The sequence below is a fragment of the Quercus lobata genome, chromosome 3 (assembly GCF_001633185.2).
Source record: "Quercus lobata isolate SW786 chromosome 3, ValleyOak3.0 Primary Assembly, whole genome shotgun sequence".
NCBI lineage: Eukaryota > Viridiplantae > Streptophyta > Magnoliopsida > Fagales > Fagaceae > Quercus > Quercus lobata.
Window position 1 is genome coordinate 37,514,731 of NC_044906.1, and position 22,355 is coordinate 37,537,085.

General features: G+C 36.0%; 1 protein-coding gene across 1 annotated transcript; it reads right to left on the bottom strand.

Annotated features, from left to right (window-relative positions):
* Positions 1 to 334: 334 nt before the first annotated feature.
* On the bottom strand, positions 335 to 8,653 carry LOC115979594 (MACPF domain-containing protein At1g14780-like). The gene is made up of 8 exons (XM_031101648.1): positions 8,130 to 8,653; positions 7,764 to 8,005; positions 3,841 to 4,033; positions 3,637 to 3,711; positions 2,986 to 3,169; positions 1,841 to 2,010; positions 1,682 to 1,746; positions 335 to 1,463 (listed from the first exon to the last, which is right to left on the bottom strand). Exons 1-8 carry the CDS (start codon positions 8,463 to 8,465, stop codon positions 848 to 850), a joined length of 1,881 nt encoding a protein of 626 aa, XP_030957508.1. The 5' UTR covers positions 8,466 to 8,653; the 3' UTR covers positions 335 to 847.
* Between the last annotated feature and the right edge of the window lie 13,702 nt (positions 8,654 to 22,355).

Consider the following 22,355-nt stretch of genomic DNA (forward strand, 5'->3'; position numbering starts at 1 on the left):
AATTATATCGTGGTATTATTTACTTTTCCGTATTTTTGCATGATATAATTTATTTGTTTTAACCTATATCTAAAAATTAATCTAAGTAATCACTTGGTTAATATATTAGATTAAACAATCTGGTTTAAGGTGTCTAAACAGATTCTCTCAAAAATATTTCAATTGAGTTACAATGCTTTTGGTGAATACATCATTGTTTGCTGTTAATGAAACTATTGTCCATTATTAATTGGATGATAATAAAAATTTTGAACATAAGAAAATTCACAAATGTAAAATCTTTATATAATATTGGTGAAATTACAGGATCGAAAACGAATTGAACGAAAAAAGAAGCAAAAAATAATAAGAATGTACAGTAATGATTGTCAGTGTTTCACATAATTAAGTGTGTTCACAATTTGGCCGAAGACTATCGAATTTCTATACAAGCTTAGTTTGCAATGGGTGTGACAATCACCGGGGCCTCTACTTTAAGAAAGCATGTACCTTGTACTTTTGTACATGTGACATTACTTGCATTTCTTTTTGATGAGGACATTGAAGGTATAGTGTTCCACTTTCCTACTCACGTGACACTACAATTGTTGTAATTAGGCTTCTCATCGCATTCCCATGTAAACTTTTATCCGAATAAATCTAAGATACACCCAATTTTATATTCAATTTCATAACATGCTGATAAGGTTAATTGTAAGAAGTCAAGATTATTTGCCCACTAATGTTTACTGTATATATAGACCTATCACTTATTATTTACCATTAACAATTGACTACTTCAGCATGTTGTAAAATTGAGTGTAAAATTGGATGTGTTTTCCTCTTAATTTGATTATATCTTCTTTTGTCATGAACAAATGTTCAATAACGAGAACTTAACATGTAAACATATCTTACCCTTCTCCAATTGCAGCCTTGCTCCAGTGACTAACCAATGCCCAGGACTATCCTGTGGACCTTTACATAACTGTGACATATCTATAAATTTTAGAAGCTTTTGTGCTTGTACTGACACTGGAGGCCCGGTAGGAAACACGCCAGAATCCAACACCACAGCTGGTTGTTTCTCTTTCAACGGGCTGCCCGAAATTGAAGTACTTATAGCAGAGAAAAGACTGGACTTTTGGGAAAACCCAGAAGATACTTGTGTCCAACTTGATTGCACAATGAAAGCATCCGACACCTTAGAGAACAAGAGCCTAAGATGAAGGACATTTTTTGAGTCGTGTTTCTTTACAAGAAGTTGAGCTCCTGTAACAATAAAGGCAACATCTTCGTTAGAGGTCCAACCAGAGTCATATTTAACTGGCGCTGTGCTTATATGGGAAAACTTTTTTCTCTGTATTGCTTCAAAGTATCGATTATCGGCAATATCTTCTGATCCTCGCCATATTGATGTTTCATCTATCTTGTTATCAAGCATCATTGGAGTATTTGATAGATGTTGCAAATGTATGGCCAACCTGAGATACAGGTCATTTCTAATCAATATCAAGTATGGATCACAAAACTTTTCATAACCACTAAATTGGTAAGCTATTATTGATTCTCGTATAAGATTATCACCATTTTATCATTCATCGTTAAAAAATTATTATCTTTAACTTTTGTGAAAATTGATATAACTTCTTATTGAGTTATTGAGAAGGAAAATGAATATCAAACTAACATTTACATTTACCTGTTGCATTTCATGCCCTCTAGATACAAGCGCATCCCTGTGACAGGTCTCTTCCCAACAGTAACCTGTTGAGTCATGGCATACCAATTAGATTCCTAGACCCTAGTTATGATACATAAAATTACTTGACATAATATTGCACGAGAAGGAAGAAAGTACCTGATTAGGGTTTACATATAGCTTAGGACCCATCAAGTTAAAGTGGAGGATCGATGATGGAGCAGCCCTATTTGTGACAGAAGACAGTGGGAGGTCGTTGTGAATGGGAGCCCAAATCTTGTGTGATTGGAAGTCAAGAAAGTACTGTAAATCACTGATAGGAGGTTTATCTACAGCCAAAATAAAGGACAAGAATTAGGTGAACAGCATAAGGAAAAAAGAATAGGGGAAAAAATGAACGAGAAATGAAATCTACAAAGTTCAATAAGTCATTAATTATCAATTAGTATTATTGTATTATAGGAAAAAAAAATGAAGAAGACAAAGGTTCATGGTGTTTTAAGATGGTAGAGAGCCTATTATCATGGTTTTAAAAAACCAGAACGATCAAAAAACCGAAAAAAGATCAATTCCCGATTTAACCTAGTTCTTGACTACTTTTTTTGCTGATTTTCACACACAAAAATTCGACACAACCAACCAACCTAATGGAGGCATTCGAGGAGGTTCTAGATCTAGAGATCTCCACCTAGATTTGGTGGAGATATAAAAATATTTTCCCCTTTCCAATCATCGTCGCCCATCACGTGTCCCCCATTTTCGATCTCGATTGTACCCAACCACCACACATGGACGTTTTAACATTTAACGTGGTCAGGTTGAGCAACAACCTAATTCAACTCGATCCATGACATGTCAAGATATTAATGTCTTGTGCATTCTCTAAACATTTTTTTTGTTTTGGCTAAAAAAAATTTAAAAAAAAAAAAAAAAGTTTTCTTTTTCTAAATAGTAAATCTAAACCGCGACAAATTTTACTACACGGTGTGATTAGTGTACAATAATAATGTAGTTAGGGTGATTCATGTGGCAAGTGATGTTACACTAATTACAATCTATCACCTTAATAATTGTGAAATAATTATTGTGTCTATATTATATATTTTTTTAATAAAAAAATACCAACTCAAGTGGTTTGGATAAGTTGATCGTGCATACAATAATGTACTAACCAACTTCCCTATGAGCTCTATATCGGTTAGGCCCAGATTTTCTGGACTGTGGGCCTGTGGCCTTTTCAGTTTAACAACCCAAAATGTAGGGTTTGCTTTAAAAGGACGATTGAGAGAGAGTTGAAGACTTACATCGAAGATAGAGGTTGATGGCATGGGATAAAAAACCTTTGCCAGGAACACCTCTAAGAAGAGAAGTTATGGGGATGAAGCTGAACTGAATTGCGTCTGGCATTGATGGAACTGTTAAAAGCCACTCGCAATGGCTTGAGACCGATGGATCACCTCCCTTCTTGTAACATATAACAGTGATTCCCTGCAAAAGCCATCTACTTCAATGTTAATATTATGATAAATTGATAATATTAATAATCCAGCGTTGTATAGAAAAGCAATGACATATTGGTAGTTTATCTTTACTCGCAAAGATGATGAGGTATTAACCAGTTGAATTATCATGTTCTTGGCAATTAGTACTATTCCAATAACATAATAAATAAATATTTGTATAAATTTTTTATGCTTAATGACACAAAAGTTTATAATATTTATTTAGTAAAATGTATGGTATTTCTAACATTGTTACATGTTATAGCGAAATGCACCTGGTACCTAGAAATAGGTACTGTCTACTTTGTGCTAAAAAGCATTTATGTTTTGGTTTTTCTTTCGTCATCAAATTGATTAATGTAGTTTGGTGATTCTTGTACTATCATTATTCATGTATTTCATCATTGTTTTCAAACAATTATTAAAGGATATTCGTGGAATAACTGGACCTACATCTTTTGTATTGACGGATGAGAAGCTATTGAAAGCAACAGGTTGGGTAACAAAGACATTGAAAGCCTGCGGTGCCTGCAATTAGTTTAAGAAAATTATTGTGTAAGCACCCATTTTGACAAGATTAAAATTCAAAACCGAAACAAAAAAAAAAAATGAAATTGTGATGATAATGTTCTATTGGTGGGAGACAAAAATTAGAACCTTCTCTTTAATTTTGGAGTTCAGCGGGGAGAAATTGCATGTCCCAGTAAACAGCTGATCTCCAAGCTTATCCAAGTGATTTTTGAGCTGTGTTGGCCCCAACTCCGAAGACGTATCCTGCTTAACTAACACTACATCTTGGCCACCAATGCTCAACCCCACAATTATGTGGGTTCCATATTTCTCAATGAATCTGTGAAAATTTATTAAAATTAAAAAATAAAATAAAAATATTAACTATCTAAATCTAGATAATTAAATGTAAGTAAAGGAAACCATGCAGTCCACCCTATAGATAACTATGTAAAGGATACCATGCATTATACCTTATTGTGGCCAACCTATCCAGTTAAGTAGCCCTTACACATTCTAATTAAGCTGTCTTGAATTAATTAAACATGTTGTATGTGTGATTTTTTTAAGAATGACATTGTTCTACCAGTTTGGAGGGAAAAGTTCAAAAAAGAAAAGCATATTTAGCAGCTCAGTAATCCAACATATAAGTTAAATTAGGGTTGGCCTAACAATGATTCTCAAAACCTCATGAGATTTTGGGTTCAAAACCCATAACCAATCATTTGGAACCACCTGGCCCTAAGAAATCCTTCCATGTAATTATCCGATGTATACTTGAAAGAATAGTCAAACTCTTAAATAACTCTAAACACTTATATTTAAGAAAAATAAATAAATTTAATAAAAAAAAAGTTCACTGGGGTTTAAAACACGACGACTCCATTTCAATAGCTAGAGTTCACTCCAATTTTTTTTTATATGACACTATTCTACCAGTTTGGATGGATGAGATCCAAAAAGAAAATCATATTTAGCATCTCATGAGTAATCTATTTAGCATCTCATGAGTAATCAAACATATAAATTAAACTAGGGTATAAATCCCAAAGGATTGGTCTAGTCAAAGGTTCATAAGATTCTTGAAATTTTGAATTCGAAACTCATAACTAGCATTTTGGAACCACTCCCAAAGAATCTTTCCTTGTTATTATTTGGTGAGAGAATAGTCAAACTCTTAAATAACTGTGAACACTGCATTAAAAAAAACGATGACCAAAAAAAAAAAACTAAAACTTAAACACACCAACTCCACAATTCACTAGAGTTCACTCCATTTGTTTATTTATTTTTTAGAATAGTTCATTAGAGAGAGAGAGAGAGAGAGAGAGAGAGTTTTTTCTTTTTGACATTCTGGAAATTTGGCAAATGAATGTCCAATTAATATTTAATTTGATTGTCACCAAACAGCAGCCAACGCAGTAGAATATCCCCAGAGGGAGAGGATTGTAATTTTGCACTCCAATTAATCCGCTTCCAATCCACAATAGTGACACATTTTTCCTTAATTTTAGTTCAATTCCAATTATGTACCTAAAATTATGTTAGGTCCGTTTCAGCATAAAACAATATTCTAAAAACAAAATATAAAACAACTTGGTGAAACCAAAATCATTTTTAATGACCCAGACAAACACATTTTTTTGGGTTTCATCCTCAAGAGCAAAGAACATATCCCAATTTCTCATTCTCCAAAATGAGCTTAAATGTGTATTGGCCATTCACACACACTGTTGAGGTGGCAAAACTTAATTGAAAACCCAATGAATTAAAATAATAAGATTGCACATAACTTAAGCTCTAGTTTATTGAAAATGAGCTCCTTGACAATGTCACAACTTTTATAACTTCCAATTTTAATTGAGCAGGCTTACAATCCATGTTGAAATAGTCTTGGAAGTCAATGATTTTCATATTACACATTATCTCTCTACAGCTTAATAAAGCATAAACTAAACAAAGAGCCAACTAATAAGCCTATAATTTATCTATTAAATATGAATAAAATCCTAGTGACTGTCTACATTAGACTTTTTTTTTAATCATTTTTCTATTTGGGTGACCAACTCTCTCTACATTCAAAACGTTTTTCCAAATCAAACACCTCCAAACTGTAGATGTTCTATCTCAATTTTATGCTATTATATCATGTAAACAAAGATCATTCAACCTGTCCAGACAGCTAATTCCTAACGTGGTTGATAATTATTGACATTTTACTAAACTACTATGGACTAATTCTAATTTATAATTAATAATTATTGGTCAAATAAGATAAATGTCTACGTTACTGATAGAAGTTAGAAAATTGTGTGTACCAAATGATTAGCCATGCTATTATTTCTATTATTATTTGATCATTATGACTAGCATGCGTATGAGTTGTCTTATTGACATGGTCTCTATGGGTGGTTTCGTCTATTTCTCTTCCTATCTCATATGTCAAGAAGATTCATCAAAATGTATACTTTTTTTTTTTCCGGGTTTACAAAGGAAAAATGAATTAAAAGATTAGGTGTGTTTAGAAAGTCCAAAAAAAGCACACAAAGTAATAAGTTTTATGATACAATATATTTCAATTATTGACATCATAAATTATATTCGATGTACAACAAAAGTGATATATGTAGTAGTTCCAATAAAAAATGATATTGTATTAATCATAATATGCCGCATCAATAAGTTGTGAAAATGTTATGATATTTGTAGTATTATTGTTAGAAAAGTCAAGATAGAATAATGCGTTTTTGTACTAGAAGTTTAGAACATCATTCTTTCTCTTTTGTTTGTTTGTTTGATTATTTCTTAAAAAATAAAAATAAAAATAAAAGAGATAGATAATGTCGACATAGAACATGATCAAAGAGTCCTTTTGGTTCTCATTAAAAATAAAAATAATAAAATAATAATAATAATAATATAATGACTAAACAAAGAGTAGATATATTGTCGCAATCTCTTGATAAAAACTACGTATCCTAAGTTTCGAATATGATACTCGCTCACTATTCAACTGTATGGTTGTTAATTTAATTATTCAGTTAGATTCTCAACTAAGGGTTGGTTTGGATACAGCTGAAAACTGAAAACTGAAAAACACTGTAACAAAATAATTTTTAAATGTGTAAATAGTAACGTGAGACCCATTTTTAATGAAAAAATTGCTGAAAAGTGAAATTTGTGGATCCATGAACAATATACGATGTGCACTGATTGGCTGAAAAAGTTTAAAAAGTCCAACTTTGCAGCTACTGTTCATTGAACAGTGCATAAACAGTAGCCGCAAGTCTCAAAAACGCGTGAAAAAAAAAAAAAAAAAAAAAAATCAAAACGTAGACGCAAACGTTTCAGTTCCAGCAGAACCCAAACGTAGCTTTTTTTTTTTTTTTTGAGAAACCAAACGTAGCTTTAGTTGAATAATAGAGCCTAAATGGCAAAATGCAAATACACACTATCTAAATTCTAAACTTTCACCCACTTGACGGAGAATGGTACTTTGTATGGGCCCAATGGTATTTGCGGATTGGCGTTTTGTCCAACTTTGAACCAGTTTTTGTCGGTATTGGTAAGCAAAGTAAAGATACGTGCCTAATTATTTTAAGGACCCAACCAAAAAACAAAAATGTGAACAGGTTCAGAATTTGGTTCATGAAGAATTCTAATCCGACATCGACTAAATATTCGTGTTTTGACCCAAGTTTTGCTTCAAACTTCCACCATCTTTCATTCACAATTCGTTGTTCTCTTTGTCTGAAAACAAACAATTCGTGTTTTGGTCATTGTTCTTACTTCTGGGAAAAAGTATTTCAATTTAATTAGTTTGTACCTTAAAAAGCAAAAGCAGAACAAAAGCACTGAATCTTAAAAGTTAAAAAGTAGTGAACCCAATCCAACAAATTTGCATGTGGAGGATAGGACACAAATAACTCGTGATCATTTTAGGACATGTGTCAGTTCTGTATCTTCTTCCGTGTAAGTTTTACATGGAAATGAAACCAAACTTCAAATTAACAGAGTATGCTAAATAACTATCTTGGAAATTAGAATAGATAAAATAATACGTACATTACCTGGCAAGAGCACAGGGATCCCATGCTGTCGGAACTGCATCACGAACTTCATCGGAGAGAGCGAGTGGGTATCGATCAATATGAACATTGAATAGTGTGATAAAGAAACCATCAAGACCCAAGAACTTAGTATTGCCTGCATCAGTTGCCCACGAACCACTTTGGAAACCAAACATGGCATTGAAACAACCGGATGGGATTTTCCCAGGAACTTCAGAACTTTGGTTGAAAAATTCTGACATCTACACCATCAACCATAATAACAACAATGATAAAATTAGCAAAATCCATGCTTTTTTTTTTTTTTTTTTTTTTTTTTGTTCTTATTGGTTAATTATAAGAACGGTAATAAGAATATATGTATACCTGATTGAAGCTGAGGATGTCAGATTGATATCTAGTTCGATCGCCTTTGTCACATTTGATATCAATTGAGACATCATTGAAGGTGCCAAAACCAGGGACTTGAAGTTGTGTTTTTTGTGATTCATTGAGACGGACCAATCTTCCTTTGCCTTTGCAAAAATTGAGCCTGAAATCTGAAGTTAAGTCGAATCCTCTACCTAAGCTGTTTAGAGCTCTCTTCACTATTTCTTCACCCATATCAATCTCTCTCTCTCTCTCTCTCTCTCTCTCTTTTCCTTTAGTGTTCGTATTTGGTGGCAATAATATAGGTGAAAGATAAGGGTTGTGATTTGACATTGTCAAGAATTGGTACGTTTTCAAAATTAATTTATTATATCATGATAAGTACGTTTTCAAGAGAGAATGTGAAAACGTATTAACACGTCTAGGAAGTTTCACTGGGTATATGATTTGATCACATTAACTTTGACCGTAGTCGATCTCTCTTTATATTGATTTTTTTGGTTATGACTATTTGGTGTCAATTTTTCCAACTTTCAATAGAGAGAATCCATTCCATGGACACAAAACTCTTGTGCCACAGTTTTTTGTCACTACTCTTATGACTGACAGTAAATACCTAAATGGCAAAGAAAAAAAATGATCGATCTATGTGAAGATAATTGCCAATCGCTGACGGATTACGCTAGAAAACAGAGTTCTAAAAAAGAAACTCTAGTTTCAACAATGAACGTGCCTCACTTTCGTTTCACATGAGGCAAATGGGATAAAAGGACAATATAAGGTCGGCATTTTTTTGTGGTAAGGAAGATAAGATTGACAGATATGGCATTGGCAAAAGCTGAACGTCAACTGAGAACTTAGAACGGGCAAGGGCAATACGTGAATACCACATAATTCAAAATCTAATGTGGCTGAAACTAATAAGCTTCCTGTGGTTTCATTAAAATCCAACTGTCCTTTTGTTCGATGTTAAGGGGTGTATAGTACGCCACTCAAACACATATTTTCAATTTTTAAATAACATTATACATATTTTTATATATTTTTTCAACCACACGTATTTTCATACATGTTTTCAAACACATATACCAAACATTCCCTAAGTTTGTTACTTTCCATGAGTTTATTTTTATTAACTTATATTATTTAAAAATTATATAGAAGTCAAAAATAAAATTATTTTTCAATTTTAGAAACAAAAAAAATTAATATTTTAAACCATTAAAGCAAGTTGAACCCTAGCTAAAACAAAAAGAAACCTGTAAGTATGTAAGTCTCGTAAATGTTGTATGATAAAATATTGTTTTGGTCACTAAATTTTACCAAAAAATTATTTTATGTTCCTAAACTTTAAAAAGTTTTTTTCTTTTTTTCTTTTTTTTTTTTTTTTTGCTCCTAAACTTTGTAAAGAGTTTTATTAATAGTTTAGAGACAAAAATATAGGCCAAAAATGAACTTTTATAATAGTTTATGGATTTTTTTTTTTTTTTGAAAGATCTTTTGTAAAATTTAAAGAAAGAAAGAAAGAGAAACATTTTTAATAATTAAGGAATGAAAAACAAATTTTCGATAAAGTTAAGGAACCAAAATAATATTTTAGCAAAAAATGTATTATGATGATTGAAGTGCAAGTGTGAACATCCACCTTTATCAATAAATTAATGCTATAGACACAAACTATTTTACAACATTTTTATAAATCGTTGATGTAACTAACTTTTTATTGGTTTTTATTTAGGCCTACCATTAACATCACTTTTTTATTTACTAATAACTACTAACCATATTAACAGTTCGTAAAATATTTTGTAAAAAAGTTTGTATTTTTAGCATTACTTTTACCAGTATTAAAAATAATACTTAACCTATCTAAAAATAATAATAGTATTTGACTATATGGATCAATTTGAATGGAGGGAGAGTAGAGCATAATTAAATATTATAAAATTATTATTAATAATTTAATATATAACTAGTATTTGAGTGATGCTGTGAGTTAATTAACTACAGCTTTCAGTTTTTCTTATTATTGTTATTTTTTATGCTCACAAGGAGAGGACTTGACTTTTCGCATTGCTTGTCTAAGTACTTTACCTACAAAAATTTCATATTTGGAAGGACAATGCTTTTTTTAATTTATCTCTTGCTAAAAGTCCCGCTGCTTCCAAGAGATTGGGTAATGTTAACGATAGCAACAGTGTAATTTTTGCAATTTTTTTCAGAATAATTGAGTTGATAAGTTTTTTACCGACTCCTATGTATGTTCATTACTAACATAACTTTGTTACATACTATTAATGTGTCAAATGTTTCGTGAAATTATTGGTGTACATAAACTTTTTTGAAGTTAAAAATAGATTTATTGCTAGCAGAATGTAATAAATCTGGATTCTCAAAAAAGAAAAGAAAATAGAAATCAAAGCTGGGTGTTGTCATCTTTTGTGCCATACATAAACCCGTATATTTTTCGTTGTAGGTAAGCAATAGTATAGGAAATGAGACTTTTAAATTGCAGTCAAACAGCAATAAATAAATGGCAGAGAAAACTATAAAAAGGAAAGGAGCACCTTAACACCGCACTCTAAAAAAAATTATTTTTATGGAAATTATCAAGTGAAGAATTGGTCAAGTAAATTGACCGCCCTACTCGTTGTCATATGTAGGAAAGGACTTGATACTTTGATAAAAGAAAACCTTTTTTTTTTCTTAATTACAAAAGTTCAAACTTCGAAAAAGCAAAAGGCCATGAAGCACTCACACTTTCACGCCTTGTTTGGTTTTAAAAAATGGTCACTCATCACTCAGTTTTTATCACTCATCACTTAAAACATCCTATCCTGTTTGGCACCATACTCACTTGTCATCACTCAATATTTTTCAACTATTTGTGGGCTCCATACCTGTACCTTATGCAGCTTTTACTCTTTTTTTTTTTTTCCTTCAACCCCCAGTACCTGAACTCACCGAACCCAATGAAAAAAAAAAAACAAAAAAAAAAAAAAGGAAACCCAGAAACCCGAAGAATTGAAGACCAATCCAGTAAAAAAAAAAAAAAAAAAAAAAAAAAAAAAAAAAAAAAAAAAAAACCAGTGAAAAAAAAAAAAAAAAGAAGAAGAAGACCGAACCCAGAGAAGAAAGGAATAAAAAAATTAAAAAAAAAAGAGTCAAAGGTCAAAAGGTGCGTCTGTGGGTCCCTCCATGTGTGTTACAAAAATATTATTGAGTTATGAGTTATGGAAACTGAAAACAGCTAAAATGTGTTTTCAGTTTCCATAACTCATAACTCAAAAATCAGAGAATTGAGTGATGAAAATTGAGTCACAGATCATGAGTCATGGAATCCAAACAAGTGCTCTTCCCTGGGCCCCACCAATTTTGGATCATGAGTTATGAAAACAGAATGATATCACTCAAAACTCTCTTCATCCAAACATCACCTCAGATTCTCGTCCTTATCATATTTTAAAACCATTAACTCAAAAGAAAACCCTTTTTTTTTTCTTAAGTACAAAAGTTCAAACTTCGAAAAAACAAATTAAAGTGCGATTTTCCATTGTATGACCGAATTTTGTGAAGGCCAATGTTTCAATTAATTATTTTTATATTTTTTAAAATAAATAAATAAGGGAATAATTACATTGGAGGATGGCTTCAAATTTAACTATATAGTTTCAAAATTTTCAAATTAAACTGTTAAATATATTAGCAATGCGATGTGTTATACTATGTTGTATATGCTAAAGTAGATGCAGAAAGGGAAGCATATTATAAGAACACCGAGAACACAAAGGTTACGTGGTTCAAAATCTCTTAAAGACATCTTTATTATGTAAGAGTATAATACAATAATCTGTGTTACAATGAATTATAATATGAGTATATATAGACGACTAAACTCTAGACTACTAGTACAGGTAGGAGTGGATTTGCACCTATTATATTGGGCTAATATATCTAAAATATCTCTAACATAAACCTTTTGAGTTTAAAATTGCTACAACTTTGAACTCTATAATTTCCTTTATTTCGAAATAAATCTTGAAGTTTTAGGTCCAGATCAAACTCAAAAAGAACAAGTTTAAATTTTAAATTCATGCAATTTTAAAAATTCAGGGTTTAATTTAAAATTAAGAAAATTATAAAGTTCAATTTTATAAGTGCTTAACGGTCTTAAATTTCAGGGTTTAATTTAAAACTTTTAAAACTATATGGTTTAATTTGGAACTACCTCTTCTCACAAAAAAAATAAAAAATAAAAAAATAAATTGAAACTACATTTATAATATAATATTTAAAAATAATTTACCAGAAAACGTATTAAAATAGCTTCACACGTTTGATATCGGGCCAAGACACGTCAAAGTTTGGAAGAATCTACATCTGATAAATACAAATTGAGAGAATGGAGATTATGGATGTGTCTGGCTTTCAGACAGGCTCATGGAGTCATGGGAGACCCATTTACAATTTGATTCTTGACTACGCAGAGGACCAGTGTGAAAGATAAAAAAGCTAACAAAGAATTTCATTCTAGTTGCTCATCCATCGTTATTGGACATTGATGTCACTAGCGTGTGGGTGGGTATGGCCATACTTACCTTGGTTGGCCAAAAATTGACAACGCAAGGACTCCCCAAAGAACTTTAAGAAAGGGAGCTATATAACTTTCTTAGCTTTTGAAGTCAAGATTTCTTTTGAAGTCAAGATTTCATTCAGGATTCAGGATGTAATTAGAATAGTTATGTGTTTTTATTTTGCTAACACATGCATTAGATTTCCTTCCACACACAACACACCCCCCCCCCGGGGCGGCGGACGTAGGGACTAAAATTTTAAAAAGAGTCAGAACCGTAACAAGACATTGTCAATGACGAAATAGTGATGAATATTCTTAAAACTTGAAAGACACCGTGTTAAGAAAGGGAAATCTCAATTCAATCCTAATAAACCCAAAGGTTGGCCAAGGAGGCTTTGTTGGTTAAGTCAATAAACTAATGGGAGAGTGAGAGAAATGAAAATTGTGTAATAATACTTTTACTGTAATAGTGCCAAGGGTTGTATACCTTACTCTACGGAATAAAGAGTCTTTATAGGAATGTTACAAATCATTTTGCAATAAACCCCCCTTCCCTCCTCTCAAGACTTCCTAACTGGTTGTCCCCTCAATTCAATTAAGGGGACGTATGTAACAACTCTTATTCTATAAGTAAAATGAGACGTTGCTTAATGGCATTAAATGTGAAGGTTTGTTATGAGGTACAATAAATATTGATGTGAAGAAAGATATAGGACATTGTTTTTGATGATAACTACTATTCCTAAATGACTGGAGGAATGGGTACATAGGTTGGTGGCCATACCGACCAAGATGAATGCTTAGTATAGTTCTAGTTCGTCGCTAAATGTATTTGGTCATCTAACTTCCTAGTATGAAATTGTATTTTCGACGGAAAATATGAAGTACTTTCGACGGAAAATATAAAGTACTTTCTTCAACCTTTTGTGGTCGAAAATGATTTTCAGTGGCAGCCTTATAAGTAATATAGCTTTTGCGATGAAGCTTTTGCCAACTACCATCGACGATATATTTTTGTCGTCCGTAATACATTTTTGCTACTGTTTTTTTGTACTTTAATGATAAACTTTGGTCGTCACAAATAAGTTTATTTTTTATAGTATTTCGTCCGTAAGAGTAAGTAATTTCTCAAGAAAAAGATGGAACAAAATAAAATGAGATAAACATCTACTCTTCTCTAATGGATTATTTTTGAGATATGGAGAAATCATTTTGTGGGACCCTCCATTATTGTCCAACTGAAGATGCTTTTATTCTGTCCAGACGGGGAAGTTTCGATATTCATACACTCGGTTATGTTGTGAATGAACTATGGTTGGTATCCATTTTGTCGAGGACAAGGAAGATTAGTCATGAGTCATGAGGTGATTGGAAATCAAAGGCTACGGTGTTCACAAGGACCTACTCAAGTCATTATTGACCAAATAAAATACTTCTAGAAATATGAAAATAAAGATATTTTGTAAATAGAAAAGTAGAATTTTTTGAATGGTGGTAATCAGAGTTTCGATGGTGCTAGGACAACGTAAAATGCAATTTCTAAATATGTGATTGACACCACAACTCATAAGAGAAAAATAGTAGTGAATTAAACATTAGGAATACCGAATATCAACCATCATGTGTGTTACATAACTAAACACAACTTTGTAAATATGATGGAATAAATTACCTATGCAGATAAAAGTATAAAGTCAAAGCTTGATTTGGTTAGAGTAAACCATTCACTACCAAAAAAAAAAACACTTTTTATACGTTTTCTATTATCTCGGTTAAGAAAACCGCTGCAATAGTGTTTATTGCGGCAGTTGGCTAATCTTAAAAGATTAAATAAATAAACAAGTACACAAAAATTTTATTCAAAAAAAGTGCCCCCCCCCCCCCCTTCTCCTCTTCTTTAGTCTTTAGTACTCTTCCCAAATCTCCCTTCTCCCGGTACCAGGACCGGCTTGATGTATTAAGGAGCTTAAGGCAAAAAATGAATTTAGACCTTTTATACATTTAAAAATGACTTTAAAAAAAAATTTAAATATTGCTTAAACTCTATTCTCTTGATAGATGCAAAATTACTAATTAATATGAACCATCTAGAATTTTTTTTTTTTTTTTTTTTTTTTTTTTGAGAATGTCTATAGACGCAAAAAATTTGACAAAACTTTTCACACCTGTTGATGTAGTAGATTAATAGTGGTAAGTAAAATAGTGATATTAGTGGTGGACCTAAATGAAAACTAGTAAAACTTTGCCAACTCAATTGTTGTGAAAAATCTTGTGAAATTTTTTGTGTATTGTTCTTTTTTTTTAGAAGTGCTAAATTCATGACATTTTCACATCAAATCCTAGGTGTTAAGTTGTTACTAGTTTCTCAACAAAAAAGAAAAGTTGTTACTAGTTCTAATTTGAACTCACCACTGAAATTACTTTTTTAACCAACAATAACAGCCAGTAACATCCTACTGTTTAAAATTTATTGTGAAAGTATTGTGAACATAAAATTTCTCTTTCGTAAAAAAATACTATTTTATTTATTGGCTAATATTTGGGCTTAATTGATAATATTAAAATGAAAAAAATAGCTTTATTGATTAAAATTAGGGGGCCTTTTTTTACTTGAGGCCTGCCTCTATTGCTTATATGTTAGAGTCGGCTGTGTCATTAACATCGTAAGGTGCTGTCCCCAGCAAACCACACAACCACCACCTCGTATCAATGACCCCATCGTAGCCTTGTTAATGTCATTCTCATAAATTATTTTCCCTTTCTTTTTATTTAAATGGTCTAGTTAGCGGGTGTCTTAAGAGTAAATTAATGAACTACTTTAGAAGTGTTTTTGATGATGAACTAATCGTCAGTTTATTATGATTGTCCAGATGGAAACCGTCCCTCACCAATCCAATCTTCTGCAGTTCGTGGACGAAAGAAAGGAAGTAGTTCGCCGGCGTTGTGCCTGCAAAAAGGTCTCCGATGCCAAAGTTAGAAAGATTGACAAAGGAGAGCAATGAGAACAATGTGTTAGAGTATTTTTCTTACCCTACCCCTTTTGGGGTTCAGTCTTTATATATGTGTGCTTACAGGTGATTTCTTCTAGCCGTTGGTGGAGTCTTGATGGAGGCTTTAATCTTGCCTGGTAATGCCCTTGTAGGGTGTTAATGATGAGCTGCCCTTCCCAACGGTCTGAAGGTTGATTAATGTCTTGTAACGGCTCCGAGTGTTCATGACTTTGAGCGACGACCTTTTCCCTCAGGACGGTTTTATTAAGGTCGTCAATGACCTGCATTGTATGGACGGTTATCATTTTGGTTGAGCGTATCAGCTGCCCCCCTATTCCATGGTCGTCCATATCTTGGACGATTATAGGAATATGAAAAGATTATCATTAATTTTTTTTTTTTTTCAGTTATGGCGCTTGGAGTTCTGCTCCGCATTGATTGCGTAGTGGCGGCTGTGGCTCATCTCAGTGCCACGTGTTTGACTCCTATTGGTTGGAGTGTCTCATTTTCGATGAGTGCCTTTTCAGTTTTCCCGCACTTTCCAAGGCAAAGTCCTTTGATTTTTTGGCTTTTCCTTTTTCCATTTCCCCATTCTCTGTGCAGTTGATCTCTCCTACGCGTATTTTGCTCCTCACCTCCTCAGTTTTCTCCCTAACTTCCAGGTACGCCCACCCCCATTTACGCTTTTCTTTCCTTTCTGATTTCTCCTTACATTTGTGTCACTTAAGCTCCTTTTTCTCTCTGCACTATCCTTTCTTCTTACGGAGTGGTGCTGTTAGTTTTTTTTTTTTCTTTTTCTTTAATGGTGGATAATTTCGAAGTTAGGCATAACTTCCCCTCCGTAGCTTTTCTCCTCGCCCACTTAGGTTCCTTGGTAGAGCTTTCCGGTGACCCATTGGGTGCGCCTTCGCTTGCCGGTTCGTACCCACTAGTTGAGGAATTTGTTAGTAGGGGTACCGGGTTAGATTCGGCGTTGGGTGTTTTATACCCTTTATTGTTAGAGTCTCAAGCTTGGTTCCAGTCTATTAGAGGGCTCCTAAGAGAGGGAAGTATGGGTTTAGAAGGAGGGTTAGGTGATTTAGAGAGGGGTTCAACCTCTAACGTAATTGAGGAAGAGGCCAGGATCGATGCAACGACCACCACGCTTCCCCGTGCTCCCTCGTCCTCCCATTCTCCCGCTCCAGCGACGATCTGTCAATTTCATGCCCTCAAGGAAAATTGTTCCTTGAAAGTTGAGGTTTTTAATAAATTTAAGGACAGATTCCAGTTTCCGGAGGGAACCAAGGCTCGTCTTCCCAGGAAGGGCGAAAAGGCTTGCGCCTTTGCCCACGGAGAAGTTTGCTTTTACGAGGCTGCTTTTTCATGTGGCCTTCGATTTCCCGTCCATCCGTTCATAATGGAGCTTCTTTACCATTTTAACCTTGCTCCGGGGCAACTTATGCCTAACTCCTGGAAAATAGTAATTAGTTGTATGGTGATCTGGACGACCATTGCTGACGGGGAGATGATCTCAGTTAATGAGTTCGTCCATCTGTATCGTCTGAAAGAGTCCAGAGAATTTGGGTACTATGAGTTTGTACCCTGGAATAGGAAGGCTCGTCTGGTAGCTGACCTTCCGTCGTCCTTTCGCTACTGGAAATCAAGATACTTCTTTGTATCTAGGGACGGTTGGGAAACATTGCCTAACGATTTGTGGGGGAACATACCTAGGTTGCTGCGCCGATGGGAGACCCCTTTGATTGGTGCGTTTACCCCAATATTGTTGGCCCCTTTTTTTTTTTTTTTAAATTGATGTCGTCCTTTGTAGTGAAAGATCGTCCAGAACTTGAGGCCAGATTTGTAGAACGAGTTCAGGCTGCGATCAAGTACGCACGGACGATTGAAGATTTTGGTGAGCTGATCGATCCACGTACCTTAGCTCATCACTGTCTGGGACCAGAACCTTCCCTTTACGTACTCAGTACCCTCGACAGTGAAGAGAGAAAACGTAAGCTGTACTTCAAGTCATCTCTTTTCTTCATGTTTATCTTCATTCTTTTTACTCGTCCTTACCCCCCTTTTATTCGTCCTTGATCTCTTTTGTGTAGAAATGACGTCGAAGTTTAACAAAGAGATGTACAACAAAATTAAGGGCAAAAAGAATGAGCCCCTTTCCAGTATAGGCCAGAAGAGGCTGAGAATCACGGATAAAGAAAAGGAGAAAGAGAAAAAGGTGGTGGAGAGAGGGTCGTCCACACCTACCCTTGATCTGGACGAGGGTATGGCTGCATCTCCTGGCATTTCGGTTGAGGAGGTGGCTCGTCCTTTCAAGAAGCAGAAGGCGGCCAGTAAGGGGAAAGAGAAAGTCGGTGCCAGCGTTTGGTTAGACGCTGGGACGGCCATGGATCGTGTCAACGAGCTTTTTACCCCTGGTGAGATGAGGGCAGTCACGAGCATTCCTTTGCACGAGATGGTGAGCCGTCACGTTCACAAGCTCGTGCAGGTGATCCATCATACTTCTTGTCCTTTTCTTCATCTTTAACTGCTTGATCGTTTTTGTTGCTTTTGATTGACCTAATTTTTATTAACTTTGTTCTCGTCCATAGGTGTTGGGGGAGACCATGCACATCACCACGCAGTATTTAGCGAACGAAGAGAAGGCCGTCGTGGCCAATTCGAAGGTAGAAGCTTTGGAGGCTGAGGCCTCTGGCTTGCGGAAGGACCTGATCATGACCATGGATTCTCTCAACATTTCCAAGGAGCAGGTTCGTGTACTGACGGAGCAGCTGGACGTTGAGAGGCAATTCGTGAAGCAGAAAGACGAACTCCTGGCGACGGCCTCTTAGAAGATGAAGGTTGCAGTGGCCAAGGCCGTCACTGCCTTCCAAACCACGGAAGAATATAACACCATTCTTTTCCAGTGGTACTTCAAAAGGTTTGAGCTGCTGCGGAGGTATTTGATCAAGCATGGTCCTAGCGTGAACCTTGACGACTTAGACTTTGAGGCCGTCGACAAGGAGATCGAAGAGGACGAAGCGGCTCAGGCAGTGGCGTCTACCGGTGCTGAACCATCCCAGGCTACTCAGGACGATGATGTTGCCCCTCCAACTTGATTCTGCTTTAAAGAAAATTTCTTCTCTTACCCTTTTTTTTTTTTTTGCACTAAGTTAAAAACAGTTGATGTTTGGATGCCCCTCCTGTTTTTGGGGCCCCCCCTTTTTTTTGCCTTCAGAACAATTTAACTCTATGTTTGATTTTTGGCTATAAACGTTCGTGTGTTTATTTTTGCTTTTCATGATTGCATGAGTTGTGTGAGGATTTTTGTCTCTTCTTGGGGGTTTTCGAAAGGTTTCCCCATTTACTGACTTTTTGGTCGTCCTGTATGGACGAGGTTACATTGATCAACTTCAGGAGTTTGATCTTCTTGCTTTGTTGTATGGACAAAATCATTTTGTATGATCAGTTTAGGCGATGCATATCCGCTTAAGGAATTTTAGCTTTTGAGACGACGTGCATCTACTTAAGGAATTTTTGTCGTCATTAAGCTTTTTAGAGACGATGTAATTCCATTTAGGGAATTTTACTGTCATTAAGCTTTTTTTTTTTGGGACGATGTACATCCATTTAAGGAATTTTATCGTCATTGAGCTCTTTGGGGACGATGTACATCCATTTAAGGAATTTTATCGTCATTAGGCTTTTTTCGAGACGATGTACATCCATTTAAGGAATTTTATCGTCACTAGGCTTTTTTTGGGGACGATGTACATCCATTTAAGGAATTTTATCGTCATTAAGCTTTTTGGGGACGAAGTACATCCATTTAAGGAATTTTATCGTCATTAAGCTTTTTTGGGGGCGATCGTTTGTGCTTTTCTTTGAAAACTGTGGCGCATGATTTGCTCAATAACACTTAAGAGATGCTGGATAATACTTATGATTCGAATAATTGCTTACATAAGATAGAAGTATCAAATTGGTTTTACAATGAAGTTTATGGTTCCTTTTCGTAATACCTCTTTAGATGTTCGACGTTCCACGGACGGGGTAGTCTTTTTCCTTCTGAGTCCTCCAGGTGGTAACTGCCCTGACGTGAATAATGGACGACTCTGTAGGGACCTTTCCAAGACGGTCCCAATTTGCCGTGTGCTGGATCCTTTGTTGTAGGTGTGACTTTTCTGAGGACGAGGTCACCAATGTTGAATCTTCTCAGCTTCACTCTCTGATTATAATATTCGGCTATCCTCTGCTGGTACTTGGCCATTCTTTCAGCTGCCTGATCTCTAATCTCGTCCAGACTGTCTAAGTTTTCTTTCAATTGGTTGTCATTGGTTTGCTCGTCAAAAAATTCTCTCCTTAGGCTTGTGAGACCAACTTCGACTGGTATGACTGCTTCTGTGCCATATGTCAGACTAAACAGTGTTTCTCCAATTGGTGTCCGCGCTGTCGTCCTGTATGCCCACAAGACGCTTGGCAGTTCTTCAGGCCGCATTCCTTTTGCCCCCCCCCAACCGGGACTTGATGATCTTGAGCAGGGTCCGGTTGGTTACTTCTGTCTATCTGTTGGCCTGAGGATGACCTGGTGATGAGTACTTGTTTTTTATGCCCAAGCTTGAGCAAAATGACCTGAAGCTTTGGCTGTTAAACTGACGACCATTGTCTGATATGATCGTCCTTGGTATCCCGAACTTGCAAACAATATTTTTCCAAACAAAATTTTGTACCTTTGCTTCGGTGATTGTTGCCAAGCTTCTGCCTCCACCCATTTTGTGAAGTAGTCGATGGCGACGAGCAGGAACTTCACCTGTCTCTTTCCCGGAGGTAAGGGACCCATGATGTCGATCCCCCACTGTGCGAATGGCCAAGGGGATGATATTGTGGTCATCTTTTCCCCGAGGATTCTTTGAACATTCCCATATCTTTGGCAACTGTCACACAACCTTACGAAATCAACTGTGTCTCGTTGCATTGTTGGCCAAAAGTAGCCTGCTCTCACGATCTTCCTGACGAGGGACTTTGCCCCCGCGTGATCTCCGCAGATTCCCCCATGTACTTCTTCAAGGATGTACCTGGCTTCCTCCTTTTCAACACATCTCAAATACGGTTGGGAGTAGCTCCTTTTGTAGAGTTCGTCATTAGGTATCGTAAATCTGGCTGCTCGTCTCCTTACCTTTTTAGCTTCTTCTGGATCATTCGGTAGTCGTCTTTCTTGAAGGAATGTGAATATCGGGCTCATCCATCCATGGTCTGTGTGGACGGAGGAAATTTAAAGTTTCTGTATGCTAGGATAGTTTTGTTCTTCTGTCTTCCAATCTAACCTTTTACTTTCGCTGTCCGTTGAGGCACTTCGAGCCACCTCATCAGCTTCTGCGTTCTGATCCCTGGGGATCTGGACGAACTCTATGTAATTAAAGGAGCTGATCAATTGGTTCGTCAACTTGAGGTATTTCTGCATCCTAGCCTCCTTTGCTTCGTACTCCCCTCTTACTTGCCCAATGACGAGTTGGGAATCGCTTTTGAGTACAACATTCTCAGCTCCTAGTGCCCGGGCTACTCTCAATCCCGCCAATAAGGCCTCATATTCTGCTTCATTATTGGTTACAGGGAATTTAAGTTGGACTCCATACTTAAGGACATTTTTTTCTGGGGAAGTGAGGACGATGCCTGCTCCGCCTCCCCGTTGAGTAGACGATCCGTCAGTATTAACCGTCCAAATATTCTCCATGTTTCCGGGGATGGTGAATTCCGCTATAAAATCAGCCAGTGCTTGTGCTTTTATCGCCATCCTTGGACGATATTTTATGTCGAACTGGCTGAGCTCGATTGCCCACTGCACCATTCTTCCTGCCGCTTCGGGCTTGTTCATTGCTTTTTTTATAGGCTGATCCGTCATCACGATGATGGGATTGGCTTGAAAATATGGACGAAGTTTTCTCGAAGCCATAATCAGGGCGAAGGTGATCTTCTCTATACGAGGGTACCGCGCCTCGGCACCCTGGAAGGCCTGGCTAACGTAATACACGGGAAGTTGCAAACCATCATCTTCTCTAATCAATGCCGCGTTGACAGCCGTGACCGAGACGGCTAAGTACAGGAATAGATCTTCACCTTCTTTGGACGGGCTTAAGAGGGGCGGGTTGCTAAGATAACGTTTCAGCTCTTGGAACGCCGTTTCGCATTCCTCCGTCCATGAAAACGCCTTCTTCAAAGTCTTGAAGAATGGGAGGCATTTGTCCGTAGCCTTCGAGACGAACCTGTTGAGGGCTGCAATTCTCCCTGTGAAGGACTGCACTTCTTTGACCGTCCTGGGTGAGGACATTTCCAGGATGGCCCTGACCTTCTCGGGGTTTGCTTCAATCCCTCTCTGCGATACTACAAACCCGAGAAACTTTCCCGAGGAAACTCCAAAGGCGCATTTGGATGGATTGAGCTTCATGCTGTACCGCCTGAGAGTATTGAACGTCTCTCTAAGGTCGTCCAGATGGTTCTCTTCCTCCTTGCTCTTGACAAGCATATCGTCAACATAAACCTCCACATTTCTCCCGATTTGCTTCTCGAACATCTGGTTCACCAATCTTTGATAGGTGGCCCCTGCGTTCTTGAGCCCAAAAGGCATGACCTGGTAGCAGTAAAGTCCTTAGCTGGTGATAAAAGCGGTCTTCTCTTGGTCTTCTTCAG

What these genes read in the sequence shown, in the direction of transcription:
- LOC115979594 (XM_031101648.1), bottom strand. Translation starts at nt 8,465, where the DNA reads ATGTCAAATCACAACCCTTATCTTTCACCTATATTATTGCCACCAAAT. An exon ending in TATATGTAAACCCTAATCAG is followed by an intron (nt 1,747 to 1,840) that starts GTACTTTCTTCC and finishes ATGACTCAACAG; the next exon opens with GTTACTGTTGGGAAGAGACC. An exon ending in GAGGGCATGAAATGCAACAG is followed by an intron (nt 1,464 to 1,681) that starts GTAAATGTAAAT and finishes CCTGTATCTCAG; the next exon opens with GTTGGCCATACATTTGCAAC.